At 39.5% G+C, this 22,871-nt stretch overlaps 1 protein-coding gene across 1 annotated transcript; it reads right to left on the bottom strand.

Annotated features, from left to right (window-relative positions):
* Window positions 1-1,575: 1,575 nt before the first annotated feature.
* LOC135010116 (olfactory receptor class A-like protein 1) lies at window positions 1,576-22,011 on the bottom strand (the record flags this gene model as incomplete). The annotated part of the gene is made up of 3 exons (XM_063952326.1): window positions 1,576-1,892; window positions 12,654-13,555; window positions 21,992-22,011. Coding segments are annotated over 3 exons (1,239 nt in total), but the record flags the coding sequence as incomplete, so codon positions are not given.
* Between the last annotated feature and the right edge of the window lie 860 nt (window positions 22,012-22,871).

The raw sequence follows: 22,871 nt of genomic DNA, 5'->3' as shown, positions 1-22,871 counted from the left end.
AGATGATGTTCATCAAAATGAATTATAATCAATTCCTATGTGGAGACATTTACCAGCAGCAATTGCCTCCTGAAAGTACACAGGGACCTGAGATGGTGGATTCCAGTGGGGACGAATTAATAATCTGTGAGGAGGGGGATGTACACAGTGAAAGGAGTGAGGAATCGGAGGAAGAGGAGGAGGTGGACATCTTGCCTCTGTAGAGCCAGTTTGTGCAAGGAGAGATTGATTGCTTCTTTTTTTGGTGGGGGCCCAAACCAACCAGTCATTTCAGTCACAGTCGTGTGGCAGACCCTGTCGCTGAAATTATGGGTTTGTTAAAGTGTGCATGTCCTGTTTATACAACATAAGAGTGGGTGAGAGGGCCCAAGAACAATTCCATCTTGCACCTCTTTTTGCTTTCATTTTTCTTTGCATCATGTGCTGTTTGGGGACTATTTTTGGAAGTGCCATCCTGCCTGACACTGCAGTGCCACTCCTAGATGGGCCAGGTGTTTGTGTTGGCCGCTTGTGTCGCTTAGCTTAGCCATCCAGCGACCTTGGTGCACCTCTTTTTTTCTTTGCATCATGTGCTGTTTCAGGACTATTTTTTAAATCTGCCATCCTGTCTGACACTGCAGTGCCACTCCTAGATGGGCCAGGTGTTTGTGTCGGCCACTTGGGTCGCTTAGCTTAGTAACACAGCTACCTCATTGCGCCTCTTTTTTTCTTTGCATCATGTGCTGTTTGGGGACTATTTTTTTGAAGTGCCATCCTGTCTGACACTGCAGTGGCACTCCTAGATGGGCCAGGTGTTTGTGTCGGCCACTTGTGTCGCTTAGCTTAGTCACACAGCTACCTCATTGCGCCTCTTTTTTTCTTTGCATCATGTGCTGTTCGGGAACTATTTTTTTGAAGTGCCATCCTGTCTGACACTGCAGTGCCACTCCTAGATGGGCCAGGTGTTTGTGTCGGCCACTTGTGTCGCTTAGCTTAGTCACACAGCTACCTCATTGTGCCTTTTTTTTGTCTTTGCATCATGTGCTGTTTGGGAACTATTTTTTTTGAAGTGCCATCCTGTCTGACACTGCAGTGCCACTCCTAGATGGGCCAGGTGTTTGTGTCGGCCACTTGGGTCGCTTAGCTTAGTCATCCAGCGACCTCGGTGCAAATTTTAGGACTAAAAATAATATTGTGAGGTGTTCAGAATAGACTGAAAATTAGTGGAAATTATGGTTATTGAGGTTAATAATACTATGGGATCAAAATGACCCCCAAATTCTATGATTTAAGCTGTTTTTGAGGGTTTTTTGTAAAAAAACATCCGAATGCAAAACACACCCGAATCCGACAAAAAAATTTCAGGGAGGTTTTGCCAAAACGCGTCCGAATCCAAAACACGGCCGCGGAACCGAATCCAAAACCAAAACACAAAACCCGAAACATTTCCGGTGCACATCACTACTTTAATCTAATGTAATTGTCACTTGACAATGACTTCTGATGAATGCGCTGCAGTTGACGTATAAGGGATGTTCCTAGGTGGTTAACGTCTTTACCCCTACTTATTATGGATTGACAAAGGCAACACACGACTTAACACCTGTTGTCCGGATTTATGAAGAAATAATTCCACTCCGAAGAGGTTGTTTTTTTCGTATTTTGCCCAGGCATGACAATAGGCTTTCTCATCCCATGGACAACAACTGTCTCCACTGGTGACTTATTCAAGCAAACCATATCACCATCAGAATCTTCATTGTCAACTTCCTCTGCAGCGCCAGCTACACCCATATCCTCTTCATCCTGGTGTAGTTCTACAGAAACATCCTCAATCTCAATATCAGCAACTGGACTGGCGGTGCTCCTCCCAGCATCTGCAGGGTGTGTGCAAATGGTGGTAGGAGCCTCCTCTTCTCATACAGCAAATATTCAAAAGTACACGGATGTATGCGTATAAAGCAATGAGAAACTAAACGCCGACACACACACCCGTATGATTTCAGAATAAATAAAGCGCAAAAAAAAATCTTTCTTTCTCATATAAAAATATTATAATATAAATGTGCTGACCACTTATTATCAGTTGTAAGCTGCTCCCAGAAAAGTAATCTGAAAAGTTTACACAAGCAATAAGATATATGAAGAGAGCGCTTACCAATTGAAACATTTTTTATACATAGTAACAATTTAAAAAAAGTACCATATTGCATTTGTATACAATTACAGGTTGAGTATCCCTTATCCAAAATGCTTGGAACCAGAGGTATTTTGGATATTGGATTTTTCCGTATTTTGGAATAATTGCATACCATAATGAGATATCATGGTAATGGGACCTAAATATAAGCACAGATTGCATTTATGTTACATAAACACCGTATACACACAGCCTGAAAGTAATTTTAGACAATATTTTTTATAACTTTGTGCATTAAACAAAGTGTGTGTACATTCACACAATTCATTTATGTTTCATATACACCTTATACACACAGCCTAAAGGTCATTTAATACAATATTTTTAATAACTTTGTGTATTAAACAAAGTTTGTGTACATTGAGCCATCAAAAAACAAAGATTTCACTATGTTAGTCTCACTCAAAAAAGTCTGTATTTCGGAATATTCCGTATTTCGGATTATTTGGATATGGGATACTCAACCTGTATACCCTTTATAATGTACCCCTAGATTAATTACGTCATACAAGACAGGGCCAGTGTACATTGATTTTCACTATACCCCTGAATTTTTATATCATACAGTGCCAGTGTAATGTTATTTGAACAGCAGCACCTCTATATTTTTACAGCATACAGCAGTGTGCTTTTAATTTTTAACAACTGTACCTCTGAATTTTTGCAACATACAGCAGCACCCCTATATTTGACAGCATACAGGAGCAGAGTACTTTTAATTTGTAAGAACTGCACTCCTGAATTTTTATAGTAGATAGGCCAGTGCAATGTTATTAAGACATGAGCACCCCTATATTTGACAGCATACCAGAGCAGTGTGCTTTTAATTTGTAAAAACTACACCCCTGAATTTTTATAGCAGACAGAGCCAGTGTAATGTTATTAAGACATCAGCACCCCTATATTTGACAACATACAGGAGCAGAGTACTTTTAATTTGTGAGAACTGCACTCCTGAATTTTTATAGCAGATAGGGCCAGTGTAATGTTATTAAGACATCAGCACCCCTATATTTGACAGCATACAGGAGCAGTGTGCTTTTAATTTGTAAGAACTACACCCCTGATTTTTTTTTATAGCAGACAGAGCCAGTGTAATGTTATTAAGACATCAGCACCCCTATATTTGACAGCATACAGGAGCAGTGTGCTTTTAATTTGTGAGATCTGCACCCTGAATTTTTATAGCAGACAGGGCCAGTGTAATGATATTAAGACATCAGCACCCCTATATTTGACAGCATACAGGAGCACTGTGCTTTTAATTTGTAAGATCTGAACCCCATAATTTTTATAGCAGACAGGGCCAGTGTAATGTTATTAAGACATCAGTACCCCTATATTTGACAGCATACAACAGTAGTGTGCTTTTAATTTGTAAGAACTGCACCCCTACATTTTTATAGCAGACAGGGCCAGTGTAATGTTATTAAGACATATATGGGATCCAAATGCTGTGAGAGTCTGGATCCAGATTTGTAGCGTGAAGTTCGGGGGAGTTCGGTTCTCAGGGAACCAAACCTGCTCATCTCTAGATGTAACGTGAAGAAGAGACACTATCACATGATATAATGTTAATAAAGTTGCACAACTGTGTGGCGTAATTTGAATTGGTGGTTCTATTGTGTGGCCATGCCCCTCCCAAAAGAACATGCCCCTTTTTGGTCTGCGCACAGAATGAGCACACTGTTCCTATTTAAAATCTAGGGGGAAGGAGCACCAAAATGAGGACTGCTATGACTGAGTGGTGATGGTACTGGGAAAGGAATACAGGGTCAGAGGCAGAACTAGCAGCGGTGATAGGGGGCACCAGCCAAAATCTTGCCTATGGCATCATATTGATTAGAGCCACCTCTGCCAAGGACAATTCCATCTTGCACCACTTTTCTTTGCATGATTTGCTATTTGGAATTTTTCTTACTATGATGACAAACATTTGTATGGTTTATTAAACTGCCACCCTGTCTGCCACTGCAGTACCATTCTGTTTCCTAGATGTGCCATGTTGGAAGTTTAAGTGCCACATGTTTGTGCCGCCCACTGCTTTCGCTTAGTTTAGTCATCCAGCTACCTCGTTGCAACATTTTGGTCAAAACTAGATGAAAACAATATTATGATCTGTGAGTTGGTCAAAATTGACTGGAAATGAACAAAAACACACCCAAATTCTGTGATTTTAGCTGTTTTTATGATTTAAAAAAAATACAGATCCAAAACTCGCAAGTGAGGTTTTGGCAAAACAAATACAGATACAAAACAAGAACCCAAAACCCGAGATTTGGGCTGGCGCACATCCCTACTTATATAGTCTATTCTGAACACCTCACAATATTGCTTTTAGGCCAAAAGGTTGCAATGAGGTGGCTGTATGACTAAGCTAAGTGACACATGTGGGCGGCACAAACACCTGGCCCATCTGTAGTATCCATGAAGATAGTTTATGTGCATTAGCTAGATGAGGTAGTGTACCTTTAAGAATCTGGCTGCACAGATGAACATTGATCAGGAAGTAGAAGGGAAAGAAGGAGAAGGAGAGCAGCCATGTGAATTTGATGTCTATCTATACCCATGCAAGTATTACTTACCAATAAGAAATAAAATACATAATCTTCATACTGTATGAGTCATTGAAATAGAGAGATGTACAACAGGATATAACACAATCTATGAGTGGCACTGCAGTGTCAACCAGGATGGCAGATTTAAAAACTAGGCCCCAAACAGCACATGATGCAAAGAAGAAAAAGAGGTACAATGAGGTAGCTGGATGGCTAAGCTAAGCGACACAAGTGTGTGGCACAAACACCTGGCCCATCTAGGAGTGGCACAGCAGTGTTAGACAGGATGGCACTTAGAAAAATAGTCCCCAAACGGCACATCATGATAAGAAGTAAAAGAGGTGCAATGAGGTCGCTGTATGACTAAGCTAAGCGACACAAGTGTGCGGCACAAAGACCTGGCCCATCTAGGAATGGCACTTTAAAAAAAACTAGGCCCCAAACAGCACATGATGCAAAGTAGAAAAAGGTGCAATGAGGTAGCTAGATGACTAAGCTAAGCGACACAAGTGTGCGGCACAAACACTTGGCCCATCTAGGAGTGGCACTGCAGTCCCACTGCTCTAATGGTGGATACTGGACACACGTCTAACACCAACATAGCTGTCAAGGCCTCAGTTATCTGCTTTGCAACAGGATGACTGCTGTCATATTTCATCTTCCTCGCAAAGGACTGTTGGACAGTCATTTGCTTAGTTGAAGTAGAACAAGTGGTCTTCCGACTCCCAGCAGCAACAACAGCAGCGGCAGCAGCAGCAGCAGTAGCAGCAGTAGTAGGAGGAAGTGGTTCTTGATCTTTCTATATTTTATCCTCCAAATTTTTGTTCTCCATTATTTTTCTGGAGTTATATAACAAAATGCAGCAAAGGAGAGTGTACCTCTACATCATACAGGGAAAACCCTGTAAAAATTATTTGGATTAAATATTAATAACCCCTTTATTTGGAGTAAATAATATACAGCACAGGACAGCACCACTGAACTTATATGGCAGCACCACTGGACTGGACTTATACGGCAGTACCATTGGACTGGATTTATATGCCAGTACCACTGGATTTATACGGCAGTACCACTGGATTTATACGGTAGTACCACTGGACATGTACGGCAGTATCACTGGATTTATATGGCAGTTTCACTGGACTTATATGGCAGTTTCACTGGACTTATATGGCAGTTTCACTGGACTTATATGGAAGTATCACTGGACTTATACTGCAGTATCAATGGACTGGATTTATACGGCAGTATCACTGGACATATATGGCAGTACCACTGGACTAATGCAGCAGTATCACTGGACTGGATTTATATGCCAGTACCACTGGATTTATACGGCAGTATAACTGGACTTATATGGCAGTATCACTGGACATATACGCCAGTATCACTGGACTGGATTTACACCCAGTACCACTGGATTTTATATAGCAGTACCACTGGACATATATACGGCAGTATCACTGGATTTATACGGCAGTATAACTGGACTTATATGGCAGTATCACTGGACATATACACCAGTATCACTGGACTGGATTTGCACCCAGTACCACTGGATTTTATACGGCAGTACCACTGGATTTATACAGCAGTACCACTGGACATATATACGGCAGTATCACTGGATTTATACGGCAGTACCACTGACATATACGGCAGTATCACTAGAGTAATACAACAGTATCACTGGACTGGACTTATACACCAGTACCACTGGATATATACGGCAGTATCACTGGACATATATGGCAGCATCATTGGTATTATACGGCAGCATCACTGGACTTATACGGCAATACAACTGGACTGGATTTATACGGCAGTATCACTGGACTTATACGGAAGTACAACTGGACTGGATTTATATGGCAGTATCACTGGACTTATACGCCAGTACCACTGGAATGATATGGCAGTACCACTGGATTTACACGGCAGTTCCACTGGACATATACGGCAGTAACACTGGATTTATATGGCAATATCACTGGACTTATACGGCAGTATCACTGGAAATATACGGCAGCATCATTAGTATTATACAGCAGTACCACTAGACTTATACGGCAGTACCACTAGACTTATACGGCAGTACAACTGGACTGGATTTATACGGCAGAGTCACTGGACTTATACGGCAGTACAACTGGACTGGATTTATACGGCAGTATCACTGGACTTATACACCAGTACCACTGGAATTATATGGCAGTACCACTAGACTTATACGGCAGTACCACTAGACTTATACGGCAGTACAACTGGACTGGATTTATACGGCAGTATCACTGGACTTATACGGCAGTACAACTGGACTGGATTTATACGGCAGTATCACTGGACTTATACACCAGTACCACTGGAATTATATGGCAGTACCACTGGAATTATACGGCAGTACCACTGGAATTATACGGCAGTACCACTGAACTTATACGGCAGTACCACTGAACTTATACGGCAGTAACACTGGATTTATACGGCAGTACCACTGAACTTATACGGCAGTAACACTGGATTTATACGGCAGTACCACTGGACATATACGGCAGTAACACTGGACTTATATGGCAATATCACTGGACATATACGGCAGTATCACTGGACATTTACGGCAGTATCAGTGGACTGGATTTATACGGCAGTACCACTGAACATATATGGCTGTATCTCTGGATTTATCCGGCAGTACCACTGGACTGGATTTATACGCCAGTAACACTGGATTTATACGGAAATACCACTGGACCTATACGGCAGTATCACTGGTATTATATGGCAGTACCACTGGACATATACGGCAGTATCACTAGATTTATACGGCTGTACTGCTTGACATATACAGCAGTATCACTGGACATATATGGCAGTATCACTGGACTTATACAGCAGCACAGGGACACCACTGGACTGATGCAGGACAACATAGCACCACTGCAATGTACTGGACTTATACAGCAGCACTGGACATATGGCAGCAGAGGACACCACCACTGTGACTGGACTGATGCAGCACAAGACATCACCACTGGACTTATACAGCACAACACAGCACCAGTGGACTGGACATATGGCAGCAGAGGACACCATCACTGTGAATGGACTGATGCAGCACAAGACGCTACCACTATACTGATGCAGGACAACACAGCACCACTGCACTGGACTTATACAGCGAGACTGGACATATGGCAGCAGAGGACACCACCACTGTGACTGGACTGATGCAGCACAAGACATCACCACTGGACTTATACAGCACAACACAGCACCAGTGGACTGGACATATGGCAGCAGAGGACACCATCACTGTGAATGGACTGATGCAGCACAAGACGCTACCACTATACTGATGCAGGACAACACAGCACCACTGCACTGGACTTATACAGCGAGACTGGAAATATGGCAGCAGAGGACACCACCACTGTGACTGGACTGATGGAGCATAAGACACTACACTGGACTGAGCAGCACAAAACAGCACTGGAATCAACACCCCACTTTCCCTCCACAGACACTCTTGCTACACTCTCCAATGCCGGACTGAAAATGGCGGTGACGCGCGGCTCCTTATATGAAATCCAAACCCTGCGAGAATCCGACAGCGGGATGATGACGTTTTGCCTCATTTTGGTTTCCAAGTCCAGTGGGAAAACCCGAGCCGGGCTCGGATCTGGGCTCGGGTAGTGATGTCCGATAGGGTGTGGTTCTCAAGGAACCGAACCCACTCATCTCTAATAGATATGCCCATCAAAGTCTAAAATAATTTATGCCCATCTCCCCCTTTATATATTATATGCCAATAATCCCAATTATATATTTTATTCTATTCACCCCATATATATTTTACACCCATCAACCCCTTATATATTTTATGATCATGGCAACCCTGCCACCCTTTTTATAATATATATATTTTTTAATATCATTACATCATTTAAATAACCTGACACTGGCTGTGGCTGGGGGTAGCTGGGTCAGTCCCTGATGGCTGCAGCTGCAGATCAGTGCCTCATGGGCCCTACACACTTGCCGATAATACTGAAGGATATGAACTATCTCGTTTATTAATGAACGAGATACTGTTCATATCTTTCACTGTGGAGGCACCAGCGATGAACGATGTACGGCCCCGTGCTCATTCATCGCTGGTGCCCCGTCGCTTGTGCATGCAGGCCAATATGGATGATCTCGTCCATATTTGCCTGCACTGCTATGGAGCCTGGTGATGGGGGGAGTGAAGAAACTTCACTCCTCCCGTCACTGCCCCCCACCGCCGGGTCACCCGTCGGCCATATCCGCCATTGGGCAGTTCGGCAGCGGATCAACAAATGTGTAGGGCACATTACACAGGCAGATGATCATATACAGTAAGATGCCAATTTGGTCTGTGGCAGGACAGGACCATTTTTTATAAAGCTTGGATCTCACTTCCCCTCTGTAATTATAATGTACAGATGGGTCCTCATTAGGGATGAGCGGGTTCGGTTCCTAGAGAACCGAACCCTACCAAACATCACGTCCCGAGCCTGGATCCAAGACCGGTTCGGGACTCCCCACCAGACTCGGAAACCAGAATGAGGCAAAAAGTCATCATCCCGCTGTTGGATTCTCGCTGGTATTGGATTCCATATAAGGCGTTGCTGCCATTTTCACTCCAATCCTGGAGAGTGTAGCAAGAGGACGTGTCTCCTCAGTGTCTGTGCGGGAAAGTGGTGTGGCACATGGAGTGGCGTTCTTATGTGTCATTCCTGTGCTGTCTTGTGCTGCATCAGTCCAGTGGTGGTGTCCTGTGCTGTATCAGTCCAGCCATACCCTGTTGCAAAGCGGATTACTGAGGCCATAACAACTATGCTGGTGTTAGACGTGCGTCCGGTATCTGCCATTAGTGAAGTGGGACTGCAGTGCCAACCCTACTGTAGATGGGCCAGGTGTTTGTGCCACACACTTGTGTCGCTTAGCTTAGTCATACAGCTACCTCATTGCCCTCTTTTACTTCTTGGCATGATGTGCTGTTTGGGTACTATAAGTGCCATCCTGTCTGACACTGCAATGCCACCTCTAGATGGGCCAATTGTTTGTGTTGCTTAGCTTAGTCATACAGCTACTTCATTGCACCTCTTTTTCATCTTTGCATGATGTGCTGTTTGGGACCTAGTTTTTTTTAAGTGCCATCCTGTCTGACACTGCAATGCCACTCCTAGATGGGCCAATTGTTTGTGTCGCTTTGCTTAGTCATACAGCTACCTCATTGCACCTCTTTTTCATCTTTGCATGATGTGCTGTTTGGGGCCTTATTTTCTATCTGCCCTCCTGTCTGACACTGCAGTGCCACTCCTATATGGGCCATTTGTTTGTGTCGCTTAGCTTAGTCATACAGCTACCTCATTGCACCTCTTTTTAATTTTTGCATGATGTGCTGTTTGGGGCCTAGTTTTTTTAAGTGCCATCCTGTCTGCCACTGCAGTGCCACTCTTAGATGGGCCAGGTGTTTGTGCCGCACACTTGTGTTGCTTAGCTTAGTCATACAGCAACCTTGGTGCACCACTTTTTCATCTTTGCATCATGTGCTGTTTGGGGCATGGTTTTTTAAAGTGCCATTCTGTCTAACACTGCCGTATAAGTCCAGGGGTACTGCTGTATTAGTCCAGGGGTACTGCCGTATAAGTCCACCAATTACAGAATTTTTAAAAATATGACAGGGGCGTGCAGGAGATGCTGTCAGTGGACTGAAAAATTGCGGGCCACTTTCGACATTCAGCCACTGCATGCCACTTCTAGATGGGCCAGGTGTTTGTGTCGCTTAGCTTAGTCATACAGCTACCTCGTGCACTTCTTTTTCTTCTTTGCATCATGTGCTGTTTAGGGACTAGTTTTTTAAATTGCCATCCTGTCTGACACTGCAGTGACACTACTAGATGGACCAATTGTTTGTGTCGCTTAACTTAGTCATACAGCAACCTCATTGCACCTCTTTTTCTTCTTTGCATGATGTGCTGTTTGGGGCCTAGTTTTTTTAAGTGCCATCCTGTCTGCAACTGCAGTGCCACTCCAAGATGGGCCAGGTGTTTGTGCCGCACACTTGTGTCGCTTAGCTTAGTCATACAGCCACCTCGGTGCAATCTTTTGGCCTAAAAACAATATTGTGAGGTGTGAGGTGTTCAGAATAGACTGGAAATGAGTGGAAATTAATGTTTTTGAGGTTAATAATATCGTAGGATCAGAATTACCCCCAAATTCTGTGATTTTAGCCGGTTTTATGTGTTTTAAAAAAATCATCCAGATCCAAAACCAAAACTCGAAAGGGTGGTTTTGGCAAAACCAATCCAGATCCAAAACACGATCGTGGAATTAGAACCAAAACACAAAACATGAAAAGTGCCCGCTGCACATCTTTACTTCTCACCCATAGCGGTGGCTTATTGGGTTACCGTATTCTGTAGTATTCTATGTCAATTGTGCTACTGGACATATACATTAAAAGGGAGACAACTGGGAAGATCGGAGGTGAATGAGTATGATTGTGGATAATAAGCAGTACGAAGCAAATGTTATGGGGTACAATTTGGGAACTGTTTATGAGACACAGTAGAAGAACTTGAAAGGAATTTTAATAAAATAAATCATGATGCTAAATACCAATAAAAGACTCAACACATTTTAGGTTGTATGCTTTGGAAATATGTTACCTTATGTGTGATCTAATTTTTTTAATTTGACCATTTTTATTGATATTAAAAAATAAATAATAATAATAATAATAATAATAATAATAATAATATCAATGTACATTTAAAAATAGTAGCTGCATCTAATAATAATATAATAATAATAATAATAATAATAATCATACTGTTAGTCTTAGAGAATATATTGCACAAAAGCATATCAGTGTTTAGAATATAGATGATCTAATTAATGTCTACAAATACATTCAAGGACATTTGTCTAATAGACTGTAATACTACACTGGGGCAGATTGGGAGTTGTGGGCAGGGGGAAGAGGATGGGTAGCAATGGCAGAATCACTGTATGGATTTACATTTTTTTTAAATGTAATAAAAACATAGAAGACATCCCTGATTGACTAACATAATTTTCCTTGACGGTGAGGACGTTAGCTATCATTTATCAAGTACAGTCTATAAAATAATAGGCAGAAGCTAATTGGTTGCTATGGAGAACTTCTCCACTTGTTCTTTTTAGAAGGTTTGATACATCTCCTCCATAGAAAGGAGAAAGCTCTGTCCGGCAGTAAACTAGGGAGTAATTGTAATAATTACACAATTAAAACATAAATATTTATTAGCAATTTTTTTAATGGCAAAATTTAAAAAATTGTAAGCATACAAGTAAACAAAAGTTTTAGAAGTGCTGTGGATTTTCACCAATACCATATCTAATTTAAGGAGTTAGGGTAATTGATCTGGGGAATTAATCTGATTGTCATAAAAACAGTTTCTCCCATATGAAATTCAACTGGGAAAGGCTTCTGGAAATTTGTTTTGCCTACCTCTAGATTGGCACAACTACACTATATATGCATGAACTAGGACTTTTTAACTCTTGCTATGTAATTATTGTATATAACCTTTTGTCATTAAATATGATTGCTGTGTTTGATACCAGTCAGCCTGGGGGAGGCCTGAATACAATGGGACATCCAAGATGGACAACATCTATGTGCATGGGAGTTAAGACCAGCATACTGTCAAGATCGGCTCACATCCAGTTATGTGCTACCATCTTAGGATCAGCAAGCCCTACTACTGTACTTTTTTACTGTGCTTTCAGGATAAGCTCTGCCAGATGCAATAATTAAGTTTAATATTGGTGATACAACCAGGCAGAAGAATAAAGTTGTTTATAGTTGTCATGAGCACACTAATACCTCATCCTGGCTATACTATTAGAGAGAGACTTAACTGCCTGAAAATCCTTTTTCTTCTTTGAGCATTGAAGACCCATTTGGATTTTCTTGTTGGTTAAAATGATCACGACAGGGCTAATAGCAGAGTAACAAGAATCAAAAAAGATGCGTGCGTCAGTAAAGCGGGGGGAAAGAGGAAACGTGCAGAGAGTAAGAATCCAAAACATGTTATCTAATCCAAAACTAACAATGTACATCATCATTAATGTAAAGACAGCTTTGGCTGCACGTATCTCAGCATGCTTAGTTTTCAAGCTGAGAATACATTTCACCTGTTTTCCATGTTGGTTGAAAACATACAAAAGGTAACCACTGGATAACATCATCAGACTCAAAAAGAACAAATCACGAACTACATAAATCACCCCATTGCCTAAATAGAGCACATTATTTGGGAAGATCACAAAGCAGAAGTTATAACTCATAATATATCTAGAAGTTGAGTTCCTGAGAGAAGATGTGGAATAAGCCAGCCGAGTGCTACTTATGATCAGATTGAAGGTCCAGATAAAGAGCATTATTGTATATAGGTGATCAAGAATTTTCTTCTTTGCGCTCATCCAACGTTGATTAGATGGGGCAATAGAAATACATTGGAAACAACCCAGCAAAGAGGTTATGCTGATAGACATAGCTCTCCCTACGCAGTAAAAGTAAAGGCTTATTTGACAGGATAAGTCACCATACACCTTATAGATTCCGATAGCTTGTAGAGTGATGGGAAAGCCCCATGTAAATATGACCAGCAGATTAGAAAAAGCCAGTTTACTAAGGATAACTTCTCCTGTGGTGACTCTACCATGAGCGTGAAAGGTGTGAAGAAAGGCAAATATAATAATGAGATTACCAGGAATTCCTATTATGTCCATTGAAATGTAACTGATTATGTCAAGAATGAGCCATGTCCCCATTGTAAAATCTGAAGTTACACGTCTTTATTTGTAGTCAAAGGTCTGCAAACAAAAATAAAAATATACATGTACATAGTATAGCAATTCATTCAAAGTAATACATCCAAGCATTGAAAAGAGAAAAAAAGAACAAAATATGTTTTATGACTTTATATACAGTATCGTGTTGTATCCTTTCAGTCAATGATAGGTTAATGTTTTTTTCTCATGCTGACTGATTCTGAATACTGTGTGTTTCTACATGGTCTAAGCATAAAACGTTATTTGCACAATTACTATTTAATTCATTAAATTAACAGATTGAAAAATAACACAGGATTATGCTAAACTTTGGGTACGCTGTCACTTTGTACTCAGTAGCACCTCCTATGACACTTCTTACTTTTACATATTTCATGTAACAAGTGGTGTGTCTTCTAATCTTGCTATATGAATTGTTTTCCCTGTTCCTCCATGCAGAACGCTACAGTATGTGTGACTACAAATGCTGTTCTCTAGAAAGTGGAACAGGAAGGTGCAAAAGGATTCTAGTTAAAAGTTAAAGATAAAGTGTCTTGCAATTACGAAATTCTGGCATAATGTTTGGAAATTTGCTATTCATCATTGGGTTAATCCCTTTCCCTTTGCTCCAGAGTGGGCCTTATTTGTTTTATTGCCTGAGGGCTCTCATATTCGGTAAGGTCCCCCAAAAATTATTATTAGCTATTTCATCAGCATCTCGTACAAGTGTTTTGCATATGTGGTTACATAACTCTCACCCTACAATGCTTCTTCTTAGAGTAAATGATATTAAATTTTCTGTATGGATTGGGTGAAGGCCTCTCTTCAAAAAGAAAAAGTTATTTGATACGTGGGATGGCTTTATTGATATTTTGTCACCTTCTACCTAAGTTCAAATGCATTATAGCTTCCAATTTACAAAGTACTGTAGTTTGAAACTAGATTACTTCTTCAAGATGACCTAATAATTGTTCCTTGATTTTACTAACCCTCTTTTTCAATTTGGATATCCCACACACGCCTTCAGTATTTCCTCTTTTTGCTTTTTTCGTGTGGTGAATGCTTTTGATAACTGTACTACTATGTAATATTACATACTTAATTCTGGCTTCAAGCCTAGGGCTGGATGTAATGAAGTCCGAGTTGGCCCGAGGTGTGGGTTCCTTCTCGAACTCAGATTTTTTTTTTTTAAAGTGGCAATCATGTACATGGCAGAACCATGCCTTGTAGTACATGATTACAGCTTTAAAAAAACATTGCCTGGAACCCGCATCTCTGGACAACTCGGAATTCATTACATCCGGCCACTGGTGTTTGATTGTGAGATGGTGCCATTCATCCAATGTACAATGCCCACACTATTGTTCATCATTATCATTTTGTCTTTTTCAATTGTAAACTTCACTGCTTTTATTTTTATTTGTATTGAACTAATGCTTCAAATAAATATGTTTGAAAACAAACAAAAAAAGTAAAAGATGAGACTTGAGGGGATTATAGTAGGGTGTGAGAATCAGGAATTGAGAAATTTTGTAAGTTGCAATCAATTACATGGCAAAACCAGGTTGATTTTACAATGTAAATGATTGCCAAAACAGGAGAATTCTCACAAAATCTCTCACTTCCTGATTCGCACACCCTATTATATTCCCCCCTTGATCTCTGCCAGCCCAGAACTGGTTTAAACAACGGTTCCTGCTTAGAGTAAATGTATAAAAGAGCACTAAAAATGCAAAAGCAGGTATTGCACCATTTTATACAGCATAAATGGCCACAACTTAGTATTGATAGGGGACGAAATGTTCAGCCACTGTGATATCCTTATGAATGACAATTACATCATCATGTTATGGACTTTTTAAGGCCACATACAGTATATTTCTATTCACCATCACTTACTATTCGGTATGTTATTTGCACAATTGTATCTCAAGATATATAAATTTCATTATATGGCCACCTATTTATGACCGCTCATACTATAACTGTAGGTGTTGTCTGTGTTTTAAGTAGGAATTATAAAGAGGGGAAACTGTATCAGAACTAATTTCTATGTGTTTAATACTGTAAGTCCTGGTTTTATTCATCTATGCTTAAGGGTAATTTCCACCCAATGTTGTCTTTTAAATACTTTGCAGGCAGATATAATTGTACAAAAGTGTAGGCCAAAAACACCCAGAATATATTATCAATAACTAATAAAAAATGGATGGGTGAGGTAGGTTCCTGCGCACTCTCTATGCTGCCCTGCGTTAGGTCCTATCCTGATGTGTCACCACACACCTGTACAAGATTAATACACAAAAAGAAAAATAGGATAGAACCTGCTGTGGGCGCAAAGTGTAGATGATAATGGTGTTTATGCCGTGGAGTCAAAGTCCAAAGTTTTACGTGCGAGAGTCCTTCGCTGTTCCTAGAAAAAGTACCTCGTACTGAAAGTTCTTTTCCCTCAATCGATGTTACATGTGAAGAAAACACAAAATGTATACAAGAGTTCAAAAGGGAATTTCTCCCAATGCAGATGGTCTAAAGTGATGGTGACTTCTCCCCGGACTCTCTGGACTATGGTGTAGCGGGAAAATGTGAAAATGTGAAAGAACTTTCAGTACGAGGGACTTTTTCTAGGAACAGCGAAGGACTCTCGCACGTAAAACTTTGGACTTTGACTCCACGGCATAAACACCATATTATCAATAACTGTTCAAATGACCTATTTTACAGTTCTCTGGGAGGTGCTCCCTAGAATAATATAGTATTTTGTGTTTGTTGAAAAAGGTTCTATTGTTGGGAACATTAAGCCCTTCCAGTTTTTTTCCAGCAAGTTGTTCCTATTTTGTGGTCATCATTTTTATAATTACTATACAGCATAACAGACTTAAACAGGGTGGAATAAAGAGAAAGCACTGTAATGTACAGTGTAAATATTTTTATATGTATTTTGTTTCATGAAAACTAATTTACAGCAGGATACACAAAACAACTAAATCAGTAATTTAGAAGGATAGTTTTGTACCTCTGCCACCATCAACACTAAGAATTAGTGTTGACGATGTTTCAGACGTGTTATCTCCACAGAAAATGTGATCAGTGGGACATATGAATGAATAGAAGCTAAGCCTGCAATTCACTGTACATTACAATACAGTATATGTAATTGGTTTCACTTACCTCTGAACATGTGATCAGCATATGTGAACTGAGTAAGCAAAACATTGGGGTTTTATAGTACTTTCTTTATCCCCTTGGGACATGATGAAATAATCAAGAGAGTGCATAGTACAATAAGATGCAATGATAGCCAATATATTGCTAAGGACATTATTTTAATGACCAATCATATAACAATATATTAATTATGTAAAGGTTCATCACAATATGTAACATTTTTGTGATTCATATATTAATGTGTTTTTTTGATTTCCTAAGATTAGTTTTGTAGTAAAAATATGGTTGCTTACAGGAAGACTATTTGTTTTAAGATGGGGTCCATACATCGGCGAAGTAATGGGACAATTTTCCGGTCTCCCAATGCCGGGGTCAGGGATCGGTGAAATCAAATCTATTGATAATCCTCCATTTGGAAATTGTGGCCAAAAAATGATCGGGATTGGAGAGTCAGAAATTTTTAACATGTTGGATTTCACAGTTTCCCCAATGGATTAGCGTTGATCACCAATCGGCAGATCAGATCGAAGTCGGGGAAGCAAGGGAATCACCTGGCTGTTGTATGGCCTGTATTATGCAATTCAATTGGACTTTGGAACTGTGGTTATCACAGCTGATCATAGCATCCATATATGTTAAATATCTCTAAATGAAATTTGCAATATAAACAGATATGAAAAAGTACTCACGAATATAATGTATTCTGTAAATACCTATGGTACAGTTTAAGAGTGGTGTATCCCGGAAAGGGTAAATGTTGTACAAAAAGAAAAAAACATGTTGGAACTGTCCAAAAACCAAAGATGTAATATATTATAAATTTAGGGGTATATTAACTAAGTCTTGGATGGAGATAAAGTCACTGGAGATAAAGTACCAGCAAACCAGCTCCTAACTGTCATTTTTCAAACACAGCCTGTGACATGGCAGTTATGAGCTGATTGACTGGTACTTTATCTCCATCCACTTTATCTCAATCCAATGCTTAGTAAATAGCCCCTTAAAATGATATTCACTGCCAATCTACTGATGATTCATAATGAAATAATAAAACAGTGAAAACAGTTCTAATAGTAAAGATGGTATAATAGAAAGACAATAAAGTTAACCTGGTCGGCAGGTATTCTCCAGTTTAGACGTCATTTTTATTTCTTTGGCTAATAGAAACTGTTATTTCTACAACTGTAATGCTTTTATTTTAGTTCAAAACAGAAATGTGGTTTCTCATTTGTTACAGTTCAGAATTTGATATTTTTCTGGGATGTATTGAAATAGGTTAATTGTTTTTCCAAACCACATTACGCATCAGCCATAAATATCAGTAGCTGTGAAGGTTTAATATATTATTTTTCATCTATAATAAATGTTTGATTATTATTAAGTAAGAATAACTCCTGAGTACCCTCAAACAAAATATGTTTTATGTTTATTCTTTTTTGTTATCACGGCTAATATAAGTAAATTGGAGCTGTCTGCTCATGGGAAGATTATCCTTGGTCAATTTGACCAAGATAAATGTTGTTCCATGTGTGGGATTATCGTAACCATTTAACATTGCCAATCTGATTGGATTTAATGTTCTTGTTCTGTTTGGGGGACTCTGAAGATCCATATTACTACTGTATATTATTGATGTAATCTTGTATGTTTACCTGAATCTCTTCTCAACTATTCATTTGTTAATTCACTTCCAAGATATCTATGTATGTTCTTAAAATGAATATAACTGTGATCACCCAGTTTGATGTTGTTAATATAGCCGTGAACAGCCATTATAATGTAGATTACATACTTACAGTAATTCAAAGTATTGCATTTCTAAGGATGTTAAATATAAAGGTACTGTGTGTTGAAAATTTGTCCCATGGCTCTAACTAAAAGCAATAGCACATATAGTTTTTTCAAGTTAAATGGCGCTACAGTAGCTTCAATTTTACATTAACATAACCACTATATTGCAAGTTCCATTATGAGCAAGCCTTACCTATCCTTTGTTTTATAGTCTACGTTTATTTTGTCTGCTTTGCTGTTTTATGTATTTCTATGTTCCCCACTGTCTTGCTCCACAGAGCGCTGCAACACCTTACACATCAATATTAAAAATAATAATAATAACAGTAGACTTTATTGTTATTTTTGGGCAGTGTTGGCTAAAAGCTTATCTTGCTGCCTAACATTACTGAGGTCCTGGGTTCAATTCCCTCTAAGGTCATATATGTGCACAGTTTATATGTACTCCCTTGTTTGAGTGATATTCCTCCATGTACTCTGCTATGCTCCCCAATACAAAAATAAATAAATACTGGTACTGAAGGTTTACTGGCTTCTAACTAACAAATTAACCCTAGCATATAAGTGTGTTTGTACATCTTGTAGGGAATATACTGTAGATTGTAAGCTCTACTGGGGCACTGAATGAAGTTAATGACTTACTATTCTCTTTAAAGCGCTGTGTATATGGTATATAAGAATCTATTAGTACAAATAAAATAATGAATAATAATTACTGCAGAAGTAAGTAAAAGCCACAGTGTTCTACAGCTAATACCTATTTACTTCCAGAGAAAACATGTATAAAACAATATGTACTGCGTTTACTGCAGCAGCAAAGACTGCATCACTTTTACTTTCAACTAACTGCAAATACTATCCACCAAACGTGTGTCTAAATTACATTCTAACTTTAATTATGTTGATTACTACCCATACTTACTATAGTGTTTCTTGAGAAAAAATACAGAAAGAGGACTCCCTTTAACTAATTTAAGAAATCTATAGGGGTACATACAGTATAACACACAATGTGAGACACTTCTCTATGTAATAAACACAAAGTATTCCATACAGTATACCTCAGTATATGTGTGTATGTATTTACGTATATTTGTGTACCTGAAGCTAGGGTTTATACAGAAAAAGTGTAAATTCCATCAATTAATCTTACTGTTCTTTAGTAATATATATTTAATATTTTTTTTCTATTATTACATTAGTGTTTATGGAAATGGAGTTTAGTCTTTAAGATGTACTTAAGGTAATGCATTTGATAAGTTATGTCTTTGAGAAAGAGATTGAAAATGCAAAGTATTAATTTACTTTCTGTTTTTTTATTTCATTAACCTGATTTAAGTTTTTGTTCTATTGTTCATGTTTCCGTCCTCTTATTAGATTTGCTATGGTCAATGTCCCATTGTTGATCAAGCAGAGTTGTAACTGAAAACCTTTTCTGATCGTTTAGATATCCCTACACCTGTTACAGCCTTTAAAAAAAACCCTGAATAGATGTAATGCATTTTAAGCTGCAGGTGTGGTGTGTTCTTTGTTGCCTTGTATACATATAATGGACAGAAGGACACTCATTTACCCCTGTATATAGAAAAATACAGGACATGTAATTTTTCACTAATGTTTATTAATTTTCAGTGTTTCAGCATGAATGATTACCTTAAATTACGGCATATCCATATATCATTTTACAAAAAAGAATATAAATCAACCAATTTCTTTTTATTAATAATAACAATACAATTTGAAAGTAGATACTAGAAAGGTTTAATAACATTAATTAATATGCAAAATACGAATTCCTATATGTACAAATGAGTGCGTATTTCCAAACAAAACAATAAATTTTATATATATATATATATATATATATATATATATATATTTAAAATGTCAGTAAATGCTATACAGAAGATTTTTTATTTTACATTTAATTGATAACTGCTTCAAATCTCCTTTGTTTTGGACATCAGACTCTCTTTTCTTTACCATTCAAGTAATTTGGTTCATCTTCATCTTCAGTCAAAAATGAAAATCTGTTCTCAAATCCAAGCGGCAGGTGAAGCTACTCGTAACCGATTCCAGGCACCATATGGCAATAGGCAAATATTAAATTACGGAAGCAAAACTGTCTTTTCTTCATATACAAGTGTCACGATTTATGTTTACATCCTCAAAAAATAAAAAAAAGCAATAACTATCATAGTCTATCCAGACACATCTAACTCTAAATACAATAGATAACAAGTAGTAACAGATCTGTGTGGCAGTAGCAAGCAGTGTGCTGTATGTATGTATATACAAATAACAAGTGTATAAGTATGTAAAAATAACACTCCTCCTCTTTAACCCAATGTTGCTTAGAAGAGGCTTATATTATCTAACTAGCTAAGTCATATTACTTGTGTGTGTCTCTGTGTGTGTGTGTGTGTATGTGTATGTGTGTGTATAGGTGTATGCTGCACTATATTCTGCTGTGTCCATCCTTTGTCTGTCCATCCAGTTACTCCAGACTAATTGTGGCTGTGCAGTTTAGTGACTGTATATAGGGGCATGTTGCACTATACACTGCTATTTTCTCTGGCTGTGTCCATCCAGAGACTCCAGACTAATTGTGGCTGTGCAGTATAGTGACTGTATATATCAGGGCACGCTGCACGCTGCTATGTGTTGCATTGTACTCTGCTGTATTCAGAAATGCCAGACTCACAAATAGCTGTGCTCTGTATAGTGAATGTGTTTAGGGGCACGCTGCTGTATGCTGCGCTGTACTCTACTGTAAATTGTACAGTTTGGTGTGTTTTACCCTAATGCACTTCATTCATGTGCATCTATAAGCCTAGTGAGCCATGCAGTTTGATCCAAGCTACAGGTTTTCAAAATAGAAAAAAATATATATACTGTATATCTATTGTTTTTGTACTGTTTGGTTCACTTTAATCAAGTGCGCTTTGTTCACATGGATCTATAAGCCCTGCGATCCTCGCAGTGTGTGGCAAGGGAAGCAGTTAGCTTCCCAACGGAAGGGATCCCGACAGTTGATATACCGATGCTGGGATAGTAACATAGTAACATGGCAAATAGAGATAAAGTATTGTGGGCGCACTAAAAAATACTTTAATAGCAGCTGCTGGTTTTGTAAAACACAATTTATTCACAAAATATTTGATCATTTAAAAATACAACTTTCAATCCTCACACACCGTAAGAACAACTATATTAAAAATATAGACACGTGTCTTATAACTGGAGACTTGCTAGTATAGCATAAATTGCTGGTTAATTGAACATAGGATTGCATGCATGCACTGAGAATTAATAGCCACTGATTAGTACTGCACATAGAGCTCAAGCAGGATGTTAGTATAGCAAGGCAGTTCTTATAATTAAAAGCCTGTTTATACTTCACCAATGTGAAGCTGATCCTGCAGAATCCAGTTAGGTGTAGGAACACATGAGTCCTCTGAGCAAGCAGTGTCCACGTCCGTATTACTGACCCATAAGCATGGAATAATGATACTTTTTCACTGACCAGTTTCAGAACAGCCGCTCTGCGGTGGCTCCCCGGTGATTTGTCCTGAAACTAGGCTGATGTATGCCTGGTGCGGCCACACGGTCCTGGGTCTGGATGGCAAGCTCAATGCTGCAGGGGATGCTCAATCGCTGCGTTCCGTGACTTCCGGGTTCAGGGCTTCCGGCTGCGTTCCACCTGCATTCTACTGATGTGTGTAGGTCACCTGATGCGTTTCTCCACCTCTAAGGGGACAGTTTCATCAGAGGTATCCATCATTTGTCTGTCCATCCAGTTACTCCAGACTAATTGTGGCTGTGCAGTTTAGTGACTGTATATAGGGGCATGCTGCACTATACTCATAGGCATGCGCACAGGGGGTGCCTGGTGCGCACAGTAACCCCCTAATGTCTGGCACCCCCCCCACATGCCTTCTGCTGCTGCTGCTGCCACTGCCAATTCTCGTCTCTGACGCTGAAGGAAGGAGAGCGCAGTGCGTGTCTCTCCTACCCCTCACTGTGTCCCCGTCTCCGGCAATCATTTAAAATGTCTCTTGGCTGTCAGCCAATCAGAGTTCGTGGAATGGCTCTTGATTGGCTGCCGGCCCATGAGCTTTGATTGGCTGACAGTCAGGGACACAGTGAGTGAGGTGAGGCACAGGAGAGATGCGCGCTGCGCTCTCCTCCCCTCAGCATCAGAGACGGGAATTGGCACAGCAGAGGAGGGTGAGCACCGCAGGGGGCGTTTGTGTATCTGGCAGCACTGGGGCATATGTATCTGGCACCGCTGGGGGCATTTATGTATCTGGCAGCTTGGGGGCATA

This window comes from Pseudophryne corroboree, chromosome 2, assembly GCF_028390025.1.
Source record: "Pseudophryne corroboree isolate aPseCor3 chromosome 2, aPseCor3.hap2, whole genome shotgun sequence".
Taxonomy (NCBI): Eukaryota; Metazoa; Chordata; class Amphibia; order Anura; family Myobatrachidae; genus Pseudophryne; species Pseudophryne corroboree.
Note: the sequence above shows the minus strand (reverse complement) of the source record. Positions and strands in the feature narration are given on the sequence as shown.